The 19193-nt window shown below is 45.0% G+C and overlaps 1 protein-coding gene across 1 annotated transcript in view; it reads left to right on the forward strand.

Moving 5' to 3' along the window:
- The window catches only part of THSD4 (thrombospondin type 1 domain containing 4), a 2493250-nt gene that overhangs the window by 506570 nt on the left and 1967487 nt on the right, over nt 1–19193 (forward strand). Inside the window, exon 4 of the mRNA XM_078684935.1 lies at nt 9615–10054. Coding sequence (XP_078541061.1) covers nt 9615–10054 — 440 coding nt within the window. The remainder of the gene's footprint in view (nt 1–9614; nt 10055–19193) is intronic.

A 19193-nucleotide genomic window follows, 5' to 3' on the forward strand; every position in this document is an offset into this window, starting at 1 on the left:
CACTGGTAGCATTTAAATTACAGGCCCTTGGTATATGGTATAACACTTTACAAGGGTCTTAAAAGTAAACTAAATATGTCAATCAGGTACACACCAATGTCACCATGTTTAGGGGAGAAGCACATGCTCTTTAGCAGCTGGTTAGCAGTGGTAGAGTGCTCAGAGTCATAAAGTCAACAAAAGAAACAGCAACAAGAGGAGGTAAGCAGGCTAAAAGTTTTGCGGAAGACCACCCTAAGGATGACAGGTCTAACATACCTCCTCAATGTAGTTAATGGTTTATGTGAGTTAGGTGTGTACCTTATGGATCAGCTCAGTTTGGGTCTGATCACACTCATCATCATAACATTAATGGCAGATTGTGCGGTGAGGAAAACTCTGCATTTCTGGATGTGTGCATGATGAGGGCACGCAGAAGTTTTGTGTAGATCCTCTGAGACATTTATGAAGGAAGCATGGAATAGGCTGTGGCGGTGAGTAAAGTAAAGCACTTCAATAGGAAGTTGGGTAAAGTTGTAATTCATTGGGTAAGCTGTGAACCTAAGTCCTGGAGGCAGAAAGATGACAAGAACTAAGAGATGTTATTGATGGACTATATGAAGAGTTGTGTTGAGGTCTGTGAAAGAGCTGCGTGGGGGCCTGTGCAATGACACTATGGAGCGGAGGACACAGAGACCATTGAGGCTATCATGGGAAGTCCTGAGACAGAAAGTGATAGCATTGTAATTGGTATTGAAACAAATGTACAAATGTAGAGGACAACTGAAAAATGGAGATAAGGGAAAGAAGCTGGAAAAGCAATTCCAAAAGATTGGTTGCAGTTAAGCATGTCACCTTAAACATGAAAGTTAGTTCGGGCCCTACAAAACTAATCAAGATATATGTCCTTGCTTCCAGCCAAAGAATTGGTTACACTGTGATCTGCTTAATTTGTGTTGGTGCTTTCCGGTGCTTAGCATCCGCACTTAATTAACAGGGCTGGCGTTATAGAATTTTGCTCCCCTGTGCAATGGGCCCAGTAATTTTTAAAAATAAATGTACCTACCTGTCCTGGTTCGATTGCATATCAGCCTGGTAGGTCCAAAGACTTTACCACCCAGGTCTAGGCACTATCTCGGGAGTGAGACTAGATTGTGTCATGCGCAATCTGCATGTGCAGTAGGATACTACCAATTTGGCGTCACTGTCACACGTGGTGAGATCGGCAACCCCGCCTGAGATTTTTTTTTTGTCACAGCGTTGCTATGCTTTGTAACGGCTGGGGACACATAGTGGGCAATATCGTCCATGCCTGCAGCAGAGATAGGGCGAGGATCACTCAATGACGTCTCTGTCCATAGAAAGATGTTTGGGCAGAACGTCGACAAGTTTCCCTTTTGCTCTGTGAATCCTGCAGTTCAGGGCTTTCTGCAGTCTTGCAACACAGCGTCCTTTTGTACCAACACTGCAATCTGTGCGAAAAACGGTCATTCTTTTCATCAAAATTTCCTTTCATGTTCTGCTGCAGCTGTCATCAGTACAGCTAAAAGTGTAGGAAGATATCATTTTTTTTGTTTTGCAGATTTATATAGGGCAAACTCGACCCGAAAGTTACGTTTACATAAGGACACATTCATTTTCTGGTAGGCGTGGGGAGATTTAATGATTTGCCCTGAAACATTGGATATTGAGCTGACACAAAGCCTCGCACCTGGTTCCCCAGCAAAAAGGTCGGCAGCACTGGCAGTTAGGCCCCATCCTTTCCCCAGTTGATATTTCTATCAGCCCAGGCGTACATAACAATAAAGATATTATCACAAAAATTAAGCTAAAACGAGAATGTCACTTCTTCCAACAACAAAAAACACAGTTGATGGACAGAATGTAGAACAATGTCATACATTCATCCCGTTACAAGGATCTGGGCCTAAATCCATCGTTTTTTTGCACTCCACACCACCCTGGGTTAGACACTGGCTATATGCAAATCAGCTTTGACCCTGTGCCTCATGGGAACAGTCCAGTCCGAACTACCAAGCCATGTCTTTCCCAGACCGGAATCAAGCATCCAAGGACCGGTTTCTGGCTATCAGCCTTCATCAGCCTGGATAGCTTGACAACAACATACACCCATAATGAAAATTTTTCACGTTCACATATTTTAAGAGGGCTCTGATTGCCATAATTCTTTCTTGTATTTTAATGACTTGTGCATTTTAATGTCAAAACTGTTTTCATTTGTGATGTTACATTCCTAAGCATTTTATCTGTGTATTTATTCAGTTTAACAGATGTGTATTTTAGCGCAGGTCCATGGTTGCAAGGAGCTGCTGTTTTATGACGTACAGGTTACCTAAATGACAAAAGGGAGTGTTTGAAAGTGTTGGACAAAACACTGAGCCTCCCAGCTGCATTCAACTTGACACTCACAATTAATACTTACACAAAGGACGGGAGAAGACTTTAGTTTTAGGAAGGACAGATCAGGAGCATTATAAGGATTTTGTGGTCCCTGGCCCAAACTAATTTTGTGCGACCCTGTTCAGAACAGGTTTGGATTTTATGATCCAGTTTCAGCTCTTTCATGCCCTCCTCAGCCAAGTAACAGACAGGGGCACAAGCACACTTCTCCAAATTCTAAATTGTTATTGTTAACTACAGCTTGTATAGCGCCAAATCACCTACAGGTCTCAAGGCGCTTTATGACAGAAGGAAGCTAAGCTAACAAAAAAAACAGAAGCATACAGCTATACCCCTAAGTGGAGCCTAAAGCTTCTCTGAACAGAAATGTTTTTAAGGATTTCCTGAAATGCAACAGGTCAGATTCTTTACGAAGAGATTCGGGAAGTTTGTTCCAAACCTGTGGGACAACTACCGAGAAAGATCTACCACCCTTCGTAGCTAGTTTATAGCGAGGGCAGGACAGTAGTTGAGTATCTGAAGACCTTAGTGATCGTGTCGGTTTATAGATTCCGAGGCGTTCTTTAATGTAAGCCGGAGCTTGACCATAAATTGCCTTATGGGCAATGCACAAACTTTTAAACTCCACCCGTTGTTTTATGGGGAGCCAATGCAGCTTACACAACAAAGGTGATGCATGGGTGCGTCTAGGTAGCCGAAAAATCAGCCTAGCTGCATCATTCAGGAGCACTTGCAGTCTCTTTATCAGAGTTTGGGGGTGACCAAAATACAGGGCATTCCCGTAGTCAAGTCTCTAAATGATTGTAGCCGAGACAATTGTCCGGAGTGTAGAGGGGGAAAACAAAGGAATTAACTTGCGTAGCTGTCTAATTAAGTTAGTGCAGGTCTCAACCACTAAGGAGATCTGGCTGACCATTGACAGTTCATGGTCAATCTTAATGACAAGACTTTTAACGTTGGTGCAGGGTTTAGGGGTCGGGCCGAGATCTTGCGGCCAAAACAAATCACCCCATGGAGATACTTCTGATGAAACCACCAGGATCTCCGTTTTTTCGGGATTAATCTTCAATGAGTTTGCTGTCATCCAATTCACCGTATGACTAAGTATTTTTTGAGCATGGGTCTGCGCCGATGCAGTGTTATCGATGCTGAGTAACAACTGAGTGTCATCAGCATAGTTATAGGTTTTGCAGCCCATGCGTACTAAAGAGTCGATTAGAGGCTGCAGGTAAAGATTAAAAAGGAGTGGGGATAGGGCAGATCCCTGGGAAACCCCACACTTCAGAGTACCCAGATTTGATGTACAATCTTCCAATTGAATCCTCTGAGATCTTTCAGAAAGAAAGGATTTAAGCCATTCGTAGGCTACGTGTTGTATCCCAAACGCGGCCAGTCTGTCCAAGAGCAGGGTATGGCTGACAGTATCGAATGCCGCTGACAGATCTAATAATATCAGGGCACTCGGTTTTTTACTGTCAGCCATACCTCTGAGCTCATCAAGCACCGAAAGCATCACTAATTCGGTACTATGATGCGCCCGAAAACCAGCTTGACGTTCGTGGAGAAGATGGTGTGACTCCAGGAAAGATGACAAGGACAACAAAACATGTTGTTCCAAAATCTTGGACAAAAAAGGAAGCTGAGATATAGGCCTATAATTTTTTAGGTTGGTGGAGTCAGCCCCCCGGCTTCTTTATTAGGGGCCTGACTCGAGCTTCTTTGAAACTGGATGGGAGCTGGCCGGAATCTAGTGATTTGTTTAGTAGGAAGACAAAAAGACTTCCCAAGGCAGGAAGTGCCATCTGAAAGATACTGGGGGGGCAAGGATCTGCAGGGGAACCAGATTTTGTACGATTCATAAGCTGTCCTAAGACCTTAGAATCAATCGGAGGAAATTTAGAAATGGTATATATTGGGAGTGGGGGATGTAGAAGACAGGGGTGCTTGCTCGAGGTATTCTTAATGTCAGTCAGGATAGTTTGTACTTTGTCAAGGAAGTAGTGTTGGAAGGTATTACAGTCAATGGGAGATTCTGACCTTTCTCCTTTCTTGCTCAACTCAGATAAGATCTTAAAGGTTTCTTTTTGAACATTGTCCGCATTCTTAATTCGGGTTTCATAATGCTCCGCTTTAGTTGATTGAATATAATTCTTGTACAATTTAAGAAACGATTTATAGTGATCCTTATTGACGAGATAAATTTTTTTTTTGCAGAGTTTTATATAGCGCGAACTAGAACCGATTGGAATCAGTTATCAGAGCGCTTTACATAGCACCAGTTACGTTACATGAGGACACACTTTCATTTTTTTAGGCACGGGGAGATTAAGTGATTTGCCCAGAATCACAGGGGGTTTTTGGCGTCGTTACCGAGACTCGAACCCAGATCCCCAGGTCCGAGGTCGAGCGCCTTAGCCGTTAGGCCAACCCCTCTCCCCGGAATTTGACTTCCTCCAACGTCTCTCTAACAGGCGTAATTTAATTTTATGTTCCCTCAAGGCGGAATTGAACCATGGGGCTCCCTTTACCGCTCTATTTATTTTTTGATTTCTTTCAGGTGCTATTTGGTCAATAGCCTGACCAAGATTTTGCATAAGATAAAGGTATTCCTGATCGAGGTCCCCATGCGCATCGTGAGACTGTAAGTTTTTAAGAAGGGTGCCCGACAGAGTTTCTGAGTCAATTTTCTTCCATTGGGATGAGGGTTGAGACAAAAGGCCATCCACTGGAATGTCACAGTTTATCATATAGTGATCTGACCATATGCAGGGTATAATGTCTGTTAATGCTACAGCCGGGTCAGAAGTCCAGACAAGATCCAGCGTGTGACCTTTGATATGAGTGGGAGTCTCTACTAATTGTTTGAGTCCAAGTTGGGTCATAGTGTTTTTCAACAGTCGCGTTGCCCCGTCTTTACATGAGTTGTCCCAATGGACATTAACATTTCCAGTTATAAGGACCTTTTGATAACGTGTACAGATGTCTGAAATAATTGGGGTCAATAAGTCATTAAACAATGTAGTAGATTTTGGTGGGCGGTAGACTGTAAGGATGACCAAACAGGTGTTTTTCAATGAAATCTTCACTCCGAGTATGTCCGTTAACTCAATTGTTTCGGCCATAAGTTTAATAACCTTCAAATGATTTTAAAATGAATGGCTACCCCGCCCCCACGGGCATTGTCGGCACGATTATGCCAAATTGCATCGTAATCAGAAGGGAGAGAGGCAATAATATCAGGTAAAGAGTTATCGCCCAGCCACGTTTCTGTGAGAGTTAAAATATCAATGTCATTGTCCTGAAGAAGAGTGAATATTTCGAGATGGTGTTTTTGTAGGGATCTGGTGTTTAGACCAGTTAACTTCAGACTGGGATGGCGCCCCATGCTACTCCTATCCGTGGACAATATACTGGACTCTTTTAATTTAGTTAAGATGGTTGAGGGTAATATCAGAGTGTTAGTACGCAACAGGTGTAACTCACCCGAGGAGTAGGTCAATCGACGAGCAGGAGAGTGAGCCCTAGAGCCCGGTCGTGCGTGGACAGGCGCAGACGGGCAGGACTCTGGCATGACTCGGCGCAGGTCCGGCACGTCCGCTGAACGCGTCCGCTGCGCGGAGTCATAGTCATCTCCTTTTAAGCGCTACTAGAGCGCGTCACCCGCCCGGCCCACACCCAATATGGCCACCAAACCCGGGAGACCAACCCTCGGCGTCGATGCTCGGCCGAGAGCGGTCCGGGGGCAGAGGGAGGGGGGAAGGGGACACAAAGCACAAGGGAGCAACAGGAAGTCTCCAAGCCTATTAAATCAAGCCTTAAATGAAAACAAAGTTTAAAATGCGCTAAATATTAAAAAGATGCACAAGATAGGCAGGAGAGCCCTCCCGGCTTCCGCCTCAGGAGGGGAGAGTTAATTCTGTCAATAATCACTCGCACGGGCTCACCAAGCCCCTTTTAAGCGCTACTAGAGCGTGTCACCCGCCCATCCCATACCCAATATGGCCGCCAAACCCGGGAGACCAACCCTCGGCGTCGATGCTCGGCGGGAGCGGTCCGGGGGCAGAGGGAGGGGGGAAGGGGACACAAAGCACAAGGGAGCAACAGGAAGTCTCCAAGCTCATTAAATCAAGCCTTAAATGAAAACAAAGTTTAAAATGCGCTAAATACTAAAAAGATGTACAAGATAGGCAGGAGAGCCCTCCCGGCTTCCGCCTCAGGAGGGGAGAGTTAATTCTGTCAATAATCACTCGCACGGGCTCACCAAGCCCCTTTTAAGCGCTACTAGAGCGTGTCACCCGCCCGTCCCATACCCAATATGGCCGCCAAACCCGGGAGACCAACCCTCGGCGTCGATGCTCGGCCGAGAGCGGTCCGGGGGCAGAGGGAGGGGGGAAGGGGACACAAAGCACAAGGGAGCAACAGGAAGTCTCCAAGCTTATTAAATCAAGCCTTAAATGAAAACAAAGTTTAAAATGCGCTAAATACTAAAAAGATGCACAAGATAGGCGGGAGAGACCTCCCAGCTTCCGCCTAAGGAGGGGAGAGTTACTTCTGTCAATAAATGTGTTTTCATCTAATATTCAGGGATAGTGAGGTATGTTTTCAATATTGTAAGACAGAAGCTGTCTAATAATATCATAAATAATGTCGGTGAAACTTTCCTGTTTTGAATATGTCAGGTCTTGTTTCACTCTAAAAAAAACTTTATGGATGCTACATGGTGTGTATGAGCAAAGTCCCGCAGGGCCAATGGCCACGTGATTAATCCCTCCAGTAAAGGTCTTGTTTAAGAAAAACTTGTGTAAAAAGCTGACAAACGCCAGTGTGGTTAAGTTCCCAGTGGAAGGATTAAGTTCCATCCGTGTGGTAAAGAGCCTGACGTGTGGCAAATGTCTGTGTGGTACAGAAAGTCACTGAGTTAAGATGATCCTGTGTCACAATTGTGTGTTAAAAGGCCAAGTACTGTGTATAAAAAATATCTTGTGTGATGCATGGTTCCTTCCATGTGATAATTGTCCATGTGGATAAACAGTCCCCCTTGGGCTGTAGGGTCCCACTTGGTAAAGGTGTGTTTCAAGTACTGTCAAGTGTTACTTACTGACTGGCATCGGAGCACAACATGCTCCCATCTGTACGGTGATATTACATCTGGCTTTTAGCAGTGCCAGTTGAGGGAGTGTGTGGAGCCAATAGAGATAATCGGTGTAGCCAATGGAGGTAGTGGGTAGATTTGTGGCAAGTGGGTGTGGCCTCCTAAAAAAATTGAGCACCTGGACATAATATTTTACAAATTAAGCACTGGGATCAATAATACTTTGACCTTCTTTGAGGCATGATATATACTTGTACGTTACACAGCAATGGGTTGAAAATTGGAAGCACTTCATTGAGAATATTATGGCTCTTGCTCAAGAGACTATTTTATATCTTTCTAGAGAGCTTACATATTTACTCTGAAGTAAGTAGATCAACCAGGAACCGTTAATTCATACGCACTTTGTCTGTGGCTGCCACCTGAGCACATATGTTTATTTGTAACATAGGTGTGAAAAAAGCAGACGTGTTGTTGGTGTGTGTAGTCAGGCAACAAGGAATTATTAGCACTAAGTGCATTTGTACTGTGATACTGATGTGAAGGAAGAACTCACTCGTTTGGGTAGCGAGATCGAGGGATATTATGAAAGGTTATGTGCAAACATAAGCAGTAGAAGTTTGTCCCACTGATCTATTTCACCAATTCTTGAATGGAAGGGCATTTAACCATGGACTATTGAAGTCAGAAAAGTCCCATCTTATTTGCACTGGCTGTATGCATTTTAAAGATTAATAAACAGAACATGGTGAAATGCAATAAAAAACAACATAAACTAAAGAGAACAGAACGACAATAGTCAGTACAAGGGTCCAACATTCTATGTCAAAAACTGTTGTGGCTTATTTCTCTGGACATCCTACAGGTATCATTTATGCTAGTATGCACAGGCTGACCTGGCAGCATGGCTAGTATCTGTCTTTAGGTTGGTAGGAGTTAAGTATTCAGTGAGTAAAATTAAGCGGGGAAGATCAGAATATCTATGAAAGGGGAGGGGTGAATTCCTTGATATTAGGAGTAGTGCTAAACGTTTCGGAGGGACAGTATTTTGGAGATGTGAAGCTACGATGGGAAATACTAAACTGATGCAATTGTAAATGAAGATTGACAAAGGAATTGAATTGGAATAAAAAATATTTTGTTCAAGTATATCTAAGTTTTGTGGGGCTTTTTTCTTATTGCTCAAGTTTAATTGTGGTGCTACAAATATTCTTTTTATTTAGGTTCAACAAATGCAGTAAGGAACATCTAGTGACCTGTGTAGGCGACACGTAAGGGATGGGACACTTTATTGCCACATGCCCCAATACATGTTACATCTACCTTCACCTCCCGATCATTTCTTCCACATTCCAACCCAGATGCGGTTACCAAAGAATTAGGTGCACTATTCACCATATACACCTGGAAGACTTGATCTCTTCCACTGACACTGCTGTATGTTTTCAGTTGCTCAATATTCGATAGGTCCACCGACATCTTCCTCTGTCGGAGGTCAGTGCTTCTTGATCAATACTCTACTTATGAATATATTGCATTACTGTAATAGGTTAGCAACTATTTACCCCAATATGAATTATCTTTCCATTACAACGTCATTAATTTTCTTACCAGAATAATATACAACCTGCCATGTCACTCATCCAATAGTTAGCATAACTCTCTACTTAATACAGGTATAGTGCAATGTACTCACCATTGGGTTTAAAATCCATTCAGAGCATGCCTCCTGTTTTACCTATCACCACTTATGGTGCAGTACACTCCTCCCCCCCATCGTTATGACAAAATCCACGTGGGCGCTGTACCAAGCTCCCAGGAGCTCATTGGATTTCAGGTCTTTCAGACTATTTGGCACACCACTTTGGAACAGGCTTCCCATCCGTCTCAGAGCTAGCTGCACGCTCACTTTTGAATTCAGGAATTTGAAGGCTCACTTTTTCAAACTCTAAAAGTATATGACACCTTCTTAATACTTCACCTGTGTATCATGTGTTTATAGCTCTAGCATTGTTAGATACAAATAAATATATTGAAATTCATTGCATAAAGTGATGCAAAGAAAATTGAAAACTCGCAATTACAGAGGCTGGATTTCTAATTCGATTGTCTGTGTTTTCAGGTCCCACACAGGATAGAACAGCAGAGGGATGCTCCTGAAGAACCCAGCTCCGGGATACCAGGTACGTGGGGCAGCTGGGGGCCCTGGTCAGCCTGCTCTAGAAGCTGCAGTGGTGGAGTCATGGAGCAAACACGACCCTGCCTTTCTGCCTATCACCAAGAAAGAAGCAACCCGAGGCCTGCACATCAGCACTCGGATGTGGAACAGTCTCTTCCCAATGCACATTCACGTCATCGACAAGACCTGCAGAATCCCTACTCTGGGCCCGTCATCTCAGCTATTCGCTCATCTGTTCCACTGCACATAAAAGATGAACACGGGAAGGCCAGTTTACAGGCTTCAGTTTCAGGGGACCGAAACAGCAGCCATTCTAGCAGAGGAACGCAAAGGGGCAGTCGACATTCTCAGACTGAAGGACACGTACCAAAATCAGAAAGACGGTACTGTTCCATTATGTGTACATTTTGTCTAATGTTCTGCCTGCTGTTTAAAGAATGTGCCTTTCATGACAGATTACACATTGGTAATGGAAAGTTAATACTCTCTATTGATCCTCACAAGCTTGGGGTATATCTAACATCCTAATATGCCTACAGCAACTTTAAAAATAGGTATTTTTTGCATTAAAAGTAGTTCATGATCCAATACATAAAAACACTTGTATAAACTTAAATTCAATACATACCACTTGTTGGACTTGGCCCTTTTGGCAGGTTCACCCCGAAACTTTTTGCATTTGCCTAGCCTGTTTCTGTAACCTGGTGTTGGTGATTTCAGGCCTCTGCACACTTTTTCACTGTGGTCCAGTGTAAAGTGTGTGCGCTCTCTGTGTATGTGTGGTGAGAGTGGCCTGCCCTCCCATAGGAATGCATAGGGGTTATGTGTGTCCATTGTAGTTCCTGATGTGTGGGGAGTGCAGGGTTGAGTTTGATATGTGCAAACTCGGGAGATTAAATGCTGCGCCATGAGGTGCGTGGATTTAATGTGTCTAGTGTGGAAGTGCCACTTCTAGAAGTTGGCATGTCTGTGAGTAAATGTGAATTGACTGTCTGGCTTGTGATTGGCTGGAGCTGGCTGGTGTGCCTAGCTCCAGGAGTCAGGATGGGTCTGCCCCGGTGGTGAATGGAGAGATCCGCATGTTGATGAAAGGGAGGAGTGCACCTGGGACCTGAATAAGGCTGCGCCTTCCCTACACAATGCTGGCTCCACCCCCTGTGGTGTGTCTGATGTCCCTGACCCACCCTGTGAATAGGCAGAGGGGCTGAGCAAAACAAAGTGCTCCAGAACCGGTTGGAACTGGTTCGCCCCTTGCCTGCACCTTTGGAAACAAAGGATTTATATGTATAAAAAGGGGCTGTGACCCCATGAAAAAGGTTCTTGTTCCTGACTTGAATCTACCAGGGGCGTGCTGCTGCTGGGACCCAGGGGAAGGCTTGCCTCCCTGGGCCCTGCCCAGCCCTTGGATGCCTGGAGGATTTTCCTTGTGGGGAGCTGTGTTGCTGTTTTGCCCCGCCTTTGCTGCCCAGGACGTCTGGGACCTAATTCCTCCTTTTTAAATTTTACCAAGACTTGTTACAGCCTTCCTGAGCCTTATTTCGGGACTGGGTGCTCTGATTTAACCTCCCTGGAAATGGGAGAGCCTGGGGGCTGAGCAGCGCGGCGCTGCAGCCCTTTGGAGGGGGATTCCCAGGAGGAGAGAGTGCCCCGCCAGCGCTAAATTGTAGTAGGACCATTTGGCCTGCTACCAGTTACTTGTGGAAGGTAATACATGTCCTTTCCTGATACGTGAAGGACAGTTTTTGTATAGGTCCTGATGAATTGCTAGTTTTAGCATGAAACATGTTGACCGCTAAGTAGAGCACACCTCACCGGATCTTAGCACCTGTGTGTGTGCCTCCCTGTTCTGTTTTTAATAAGGTAGCTAGCCACACTAATAAAAATCCCTGTGGGCTACCTAACCTTTTTTAATCCGCACCAATGCACTATTTTCTCACGCCTACACTTCACCTAAAACCCTCATACCCACATGCACCAACTGGCAGGAACAAAAGATCTCCGATAAAGAGCCCCTTCGTGGGTGCCCGTCAGACATTGCAGCGCCAGTCTGACGAGGAGCAGAACCCAGATGATGAAGCATGACACCTAGCTTGCTGGGTGTGTGTGGGTTTTAGTTCCGAAAGGGGGCTGCCCCCCACTTTCACTGTTCTTGGTTCTTCCGTCTCTCCAACTGAGGGGGAACAGTGTATCCTTTTTGGTCTGACTACTTCAGGGGCTTATACACTGGAGCCCGGTAAATATTAGCCCCTCCAGTTCCCTTATTTGTTGTACAGCCAAAGCGAGGACCCACCCCACTCTTATCTTTGTTTCGGTACCCTCGAGGGAGCCTACTCCTCATTGCCACTTAATTCACTGGCGCGGCCCGTGCGGCCGTACCGGAAGTCAGGCGCCTCACCCGGGACATGGGCGGGGCCTGGCACGCTTTGTTTTCGCTTCCCTCTGCCTGGGGAAGCCATCGCGTGCCTTGCTCGTCTCCCGTGTAGAGAGGGAGACCAGAGATGCTGCCTGCCGCACCGTGAGGAGAGGAGAGCCCCGGTACCGCGGGTGGCGTAAAGACTGGCGCATGGAGATGGCGGGGCTCCCAGGAGGAGAGAGAGCCCCGCCAGCGCTGCAGCCGATTTCCTGTGGGCAGGGCACGAAGCACATTGCCGGTGCCTGCCCCGCTGCATCCAGAATGAGGAGTGCTCCGACATCGGGAGAAGAGCCCGGTAAGGAGAGGGCTCGGGGGGGGAGGTTGGTTCCTTGAGCAGCCCCACTTGGCAGCGGGCCGCTCCAACAGTGATGGCGACATTTTTAAGAGCCAGAGGGCTCCAGCGCATGGGTCATGTTTTGTTTGAGCCTGCGGGCTCCAACGTCGGGCCATACCTATTTTCCTGTGCCCAGAGGGGCCCACGCTCGTTGTTTTAGGAGCGAGTTTGCTCCCTGGGGGGCAAAGTTATTTGTAGAGCCTGCGGGCTCCAACGATGGGCATGTTTATTTTAAGAGCCAGATGGCTCCACCACTGGCCTAATGATTCCTAGAGCCCGAGTGGCTCCCACCATTGTTTACTTGTGCCCCGGGCCCTGAGGGGCTCATGCCTTATTGCCCAAGGGCCAGTTCTTTCCCTTCAAGGGGCCTCAGTATTGATGGAGCCAGTGTGCTCCCCGGGGACAGTTGATCTCAGAGCCTAGAAGTCTCCCAAGTGTGGCAGTTTTGTTCCTAGGGCCAGTGAGAGCCCATGCCGCAGTTTTGCTGATCCCAGCTGCCCAGCAAGTAGTGGGCAGCTGCACCGTTTATATTCTTTCTTTCAGGGGACCGGTGCTTGTGAACCCAGGAGTGAGACGCACTCCTTCCCCCTACCTTGGCCTTCACAGCTGTGCAGCACTTAGAGCCAGCTGCAGCGTTTAGGCCTCCAGTGAGTGTTCTGAGCTGCCCAGCAAGTAGTGGGCAGCTGCAACGTTTAGGTTTGCGCAGATGGCGCACCCCTGACTGGCAGCGCCCCCTGACTTTCTGGACACAGGGCATTTGAGCCCCTTCTTAGATGGCCAGATGGCCAGGGGGCTGGTAGATGTATAGGGCGCAAGGCCCTAATGTGATTTATGTGCTGAAGTGATTATGGTGCTAGGAAATGTAATGCAATTAGTATGTTTTACGCACCCTGTATCTGATACCTCTAAAACTGCGGTTTATGATTGTGAGGTTGTTTTACCTATGTAGGTTTGTGTTAGTGAGATTGTACTTCACTGTGATTTACGCCCCTGATGTGAGTTATACTTAGGAGGCAGGGTCTAATGTGTTTAGACTAGTGAGAGATTGCATAATGTGTTTATGCTGGTGAGGTTGGGGCAAAATGTAATTCGCACCTGAGGTGACTGTGCATAATGTAGTTTATGTTACAGGTTGAGGTGGAGTACAGTGATTACCAGCAGTTACTGGTTGTAGGTTTATGATCTATGTTACTTGTACCAATTTCTGCTAAGTGCTGATTCTGACAGTGGCCCACGTGGCCCTGTCCTGTTGAAATAATCCCTTGTGAATATTGCCCGTGCCAGTTGGCACAATGTATATTATGTGATTACTATCTGATGTGTTTTGAGAATACAAAATTTATTTTTATATAACCTTGTGTGGAGTCCCTTTTGTGGTGTGCCTGGGATGTTGTTGCTGTGTGCGTGCGCAAATGCTTTACACATTGCCTCCGGGATAAGCCTGTCTGCTCGTGCCAAGCTACCAAGTGGGTGAGCAGAGGTTATCTTTGGTGTGTAACTCCCTTGCCCTCACTAGAGTGGTGGTTTCTGCCTGGCTTTGGCGCAAGCCTTAGCCAACCAGAAATCCCAGTTCTAACACCACTTATGTAGTAGAATACACTAATTAGAATCTGTTATTTAATTTCCGTTCATTTTTTTGTGTTGTGATATACTCTGAGGTATGATTTTCAGCATCTTGGAGAAATGAATAGTTACGGCTGTAGTGGTTTAGAGCATTAGCGTATTAAAGATGGGTTCTGGCAATGTCGTCTGATTCTTGAGTAATGACTTGGGTACTAATTTACATGGACAACAATTCAATCAGACAGAAAGATGAACTCGAAAAGAGTGTTTAGTGCAAGTAGATCATAACTGGGGGTGGAGGGGGTGAGAAATTCATGTAATTTGCTTTCACAAAATTACGCAAAATGCAAAACTGGCATTTGATGCTTTATTTGCGAACAAATGAGTCAGGGAAAAGTGCAATTCAGCTTCCATACTCCATTTGGAGGACGCCAAAACACTGCAAAAACCCCAAAAGCATGCTCATGTCATCTGCTCGTTCTCTGTCGACCGTGTGTACCCATGCATTCGCTGTAAATTTTCACCAAATACCTCATATTGGGGGAACTTTTTACTACAAAATGCATATAATTGTGCGATGTGGCATGCTACTGTTATTTCTAGAATTTTACATAACAAGAGTAATGTGAAATTACCGAAATATACCAATAATGCTGATGTAACATACATTTCTCCCGGACTTAACCCTTTGTGCAGTTTTCTTAGTTTAATTATTTGTTAATGTTTTTTGCACAATTTGTGGATGTTGTCTTATATTCTATTGCACAGGTAATGATTATATAGCGATTGTTCACTTGATACCCTTTCAGAGTTGCATTTGTGCACTAATGTGGAAATGAGCCGTTCTAAATTATGCTTGAACTGAATATATTGTGAACAGATGGTGACTTCTCTATAATGTTTGGTAGGCTAACAAATGGTATCACAAACTCCTCAGAAGCTGCTTTTTTCAGTCTGTACAATATTTTACCCTTATTGTGAATGTTTCAGGTGAATATGCTCGATCTTTAGTACAGGATTTAACGGTAGGTTTTTACTCTAGTCTACGCATTAAAACAATACACATTAATGCGACGCATTTAGGAAAAGGTTGCCTCTCCCGTGTGTAATGGTTTTCGTACTTGGTCCTTAAGTACAAAGCAATGTGCGCAACTGTGCATTGTATGGTGCAATTCTTGAATACTCAGTTATTGAAATACTGACCTCCCCGGTGGTAATAAGCACATCAAATACAGTTAAACGTCTCTAGAATACTGCAAGATAATGCATAGAATTGCACAGTCTAACTTAACTTCTTTTGTTATATTTGAAGTTTGTGTAAAAAAGAAGACATACATCTCCCCACACACACATGCATCCACGTATGTACACATGTGTGTACACACACACAGACAAATCGGAAATATGGCAAAAAAGTTTCAATGACTTTTACCAATTGTTCAACTGCATGATCAACAGCTCTTAACGGTATGGTAGGTGTAGCAGGGGGTGCAGTAAGTTTCAGTTTTTTCGTATTTCAGCCACAGCAGTACTAGATGAGAATACGGATTCAAAGTATGAAATCCTAGCTTAGAAATGGGGGTCTCTAGTTGGCAGAGGTAAGTACCTTTGTCAAAGTAGGGACCCCTGCTTCTAGGCAGATAACCCCTGCTCACCCTCTTGGTTGTTTGGCACGAGCAGACAGGCATATCCCAAAGGCAATGTGTAAAGTATTTGTACTCAAAATACAGTAATACAGTGATTATACCACAGATGCACACCACACCAGTATAGAAAAAAAAAGTATCTTTATCAATTCAATTCAATATCTTTATCTAAACTCAGCAAGACCAAAACAACAAATGTGACATGTAGTAAAATAGCACTTAAAGACAGTTACCTCCAAATAAAGCTTGCAGAAAAAAATTGCTCCACCTGGGGCTCTTGCGACATCGTGACAACAATAAATCCAAAGTATGGCGCCGACTGCGATGTGCACGACATCATGCACTGAGTCGCACGGACTCCCAAACCAACAGTGTGGTTCTGAAAATCTGGATACATATAATAAGTTCGGGACTCGAGAAACAAACCTTCGTCGAAATATGACGAATTTGGTATCAAAAGACCGAGAATGACGAGTACATCATGTACATGTATTTTCGGCGTGTTCGAGTGACGATTTCACCTCGAAATCGTCATTTACATTCTGAACCCTTGGCTCCCATTAACATGTTGCCCTTTACATAGGCCTTAATCCAGTTGAATTTGATTCCACAAGGACACATACTCCTTAATCGACTTTTCCCTGACCTCAGTACAAGTTAGAACCATTGCCCCAGGCCGAACTCGTTAGGTCAGTTCCCTCCCAGTGGCCGAGCAAGATAGCATCTAGGCTCAACCAGCCATAAAACCATTTCAGCGCGCACAACTGCCATATCTCGCTCACATCTTTCTCCACTCCTTTGCTTCACTTACTTTATGGTGGGGAGGTGCCCGTTTTTATTAGGGGTCCAGTGTTATCTGATGAAATGTTGGGCCTTGCCAAATGATTTGTTGTCGGCAGCACGAAGTGAAATATGGACATGTCATCATGACTCTGCTTTTTCTTTGAACCAGAATATGTTAACTATTTACTTTACAACCAAGAATGTTTTGCCTAGGGCCTAAAACGGTGTATAAGAAGAGAAGCCTGACTTCATGAAAGTGTGCAGTCTCCTGAGAACATACCCGTATTGTACTTCTAGGACACCTGTTACCTTGGTTGCAGCCAATAAACTAATCTTTGACTTCACCTAGAAGACTCTGAAGTTTCTGTAGGTCTGGATCAGGAAGAACCCGAGGTCTCTGGGTGTTGATTCCCTGGCACCGCTGGGTTACCGGTTCTGTACCGGTTCTTAAAAACCCAGTACCTCAGTTGGCGCCCAACGTTTGGGGCGATTCCAGTGGTACCAGTCAGCCAGAAGATCGTGAGGAGCTTCGTGTGGAAATTCCGGAGGACGGCCAACCACCTCATCGACCCCTGCATGTCGACGTGGTCCGAAGGTCTTTGCTGCGAGGTTCCCCGCTTCCCGACGGCTACAAGGACTGCTGCCCTGGCTATCGCCCTGATTTGGACCCTTGAAGTTTTTGGTAGAGCGAAACACTGAGACGAGTCTTCTGGTGACGTCATCGATAATTTCAGTTAAGTTAAAGTGGAGCGTCTCCCAGTCCTTAGTTGGACTTACTTTGTGGTATCTTTGGGATACAAAAGGTTTTGTATTGGTACTTGCAAGCACCATAACCGAAGGACTCGTGTATTCACGAGAAATATCGTAATCGATAATCCTTTGAAGTTTGGAACTAGACTAGAGAGCGAGGATGCCTAGTCTTAGACTTGGGAATTTATTTTGTCTTGGTGGTAATAATAGGGACTCCCGATTGGAGGACTCATGTCCGGTTCCTCCAGTTGGAACTCCGACTTACGAGCTATATGTAAAACATGGGGTAGGCCCCATCACCTACAACGAAGTATGGATTAAATACACCAGGAAAGATGGTGTTTTAAAATGGCCCCAATATGGTAGCTTTGATTCTGAAATCTTAGACAACCTTGAAGTTAAACTCTTCAAAAAGAAAGCCCGGCCGGCGATGTTTGACTCCTTCCGCTTATGGCGTAAAGAAGCCAAACAAAAAGAAATTAAATTAGCTAAGAAAAATAAGAGAGAAGGGGGACTTTCAGTAATGCAAGCTGCTGTGCAGTTTAAAGATAATGAAGAAGAGCAGATGAATGAGCAGTTGCACAGGCAATGTAAAATGGCAATAGATAAGTGTTATCCAGTTTTGCCGTCTCTTCAGCAAGAGGCAGCAAAAGAGCGTGAAAAAGACCCATTAATGTCACATTTGCTAAATTCACCCCCCCCCTATGCGCAGAATGCCACAGCACCCCCGCAACCTTTAGTTGCACAAGCTACGCCTCCTGCTCTTCCACAGCACTCACCAGCTGTTCTTCAGCTGGCTCCTACTTCTTCGGTGCAGCCTCCTCCAGGCCCACCGACCACTTCTGTTTCACCTGTGTTTTTTACGATTTTGCCTACTGTACTTTTTACATCTCCTAATGCTCCCTCTACGATTCTGCCTAGTACCACCTCTATTTTCCCTGATACCTCTTCTGCTATCTCTACCCCCGCCTTATCTCACCCCGTTTTTCCATCTGTTTGTCCTTCAGTTTCACCTTCCATTCGGCAGAAAATGGCCAGCACTGTTACTAATCTTCTTTTACCTCTTTTCGGGTCGCCTGCTACGACCCCTAACATAGGAAGAAGACAGTTGCGAAGTCAACTGCCTGATTATCAAGAGAGAGATTCCCTGAATAGTTTAGCTCGGAAATGGGTTATGGACACTGCAAAATATGATGTACAGTCTGTCATGGAAGTTTTCCATCAATGGGAAGCAGCGACACAGAGATATGTTTTCGAACAGATGTGTGTTTTTCTTGGCGAGGATTTAGAAGATAATGATCAAGACTGCATCCCACAAGAGATGTGTCGTGTACGGTTTAGGTTTGGATAGGGTATGATTGTAGGTTCAGATGTGGAAAAGGCAGTTGAAATGTTATTATCATATCGGAGTAAGGGAAACAGTTCTGGGTCACCAACTGAATGTTATACATCCAGTAGGAAAAAGGCACGACAATACCCTATGAGAGAAGTTCCCCCACAGTCGAGAGAGGGTGACGCGACTGCTGTCCCACCTGTTCTGCCACACTTCCAGCGTGTATGGGTACATGTCCCATGGAAGCGAGCTGAAGTTTTAGCACTCAAACAAACATTACCAGATCTGCGTAAAAATCCTGCAGGGTACTATAAAGAGTTGTCACAAACTGCTGGGTCATGTATAATGAATTTAGCCGATATCGATATGTTATTTGGAAATGTTGTTCCACAGCCTTTATGGGGTAAAATTCGTCATGTAGATCATGACCAGGAATTAGGTGACACGTGGGCTAATATTACTGCTGCAGATGCCCGCCAAGTTGGTGGTGCCAAGCCTGAGCCTTTGATAGCAGAACTCCCTGGTAGAATAGTAGATTACATGAAAACGATAATGCCTGCAATACGCGTAAATTGGGATAAGTTGTCTGCATGCAAGCAAAAGAAAGAAGAAACTGTTTCAGATTTCTTCACCAGATTTGAAGAAACATTCATTGACCACAGCGGTCAAGATATGACCACAGAAGGTGGTCAGAGATTGT

Source organism: Lissotriton helveticus, chromosome 3_2 (genome assembly GCF_964261635.1).
Source record: "Lissotriton helveticus chromosome 3_2, aLisHel1.1, whole genome shotgun sequence".
In the NCBI taxonomy this organism is placed as follows: domain Eukaryota; kingdom Metazoa; phylum Chordata; class Amphibia; order Caudata; family Salamandridae; genus Lissotriton; species Lissotriton helveticus.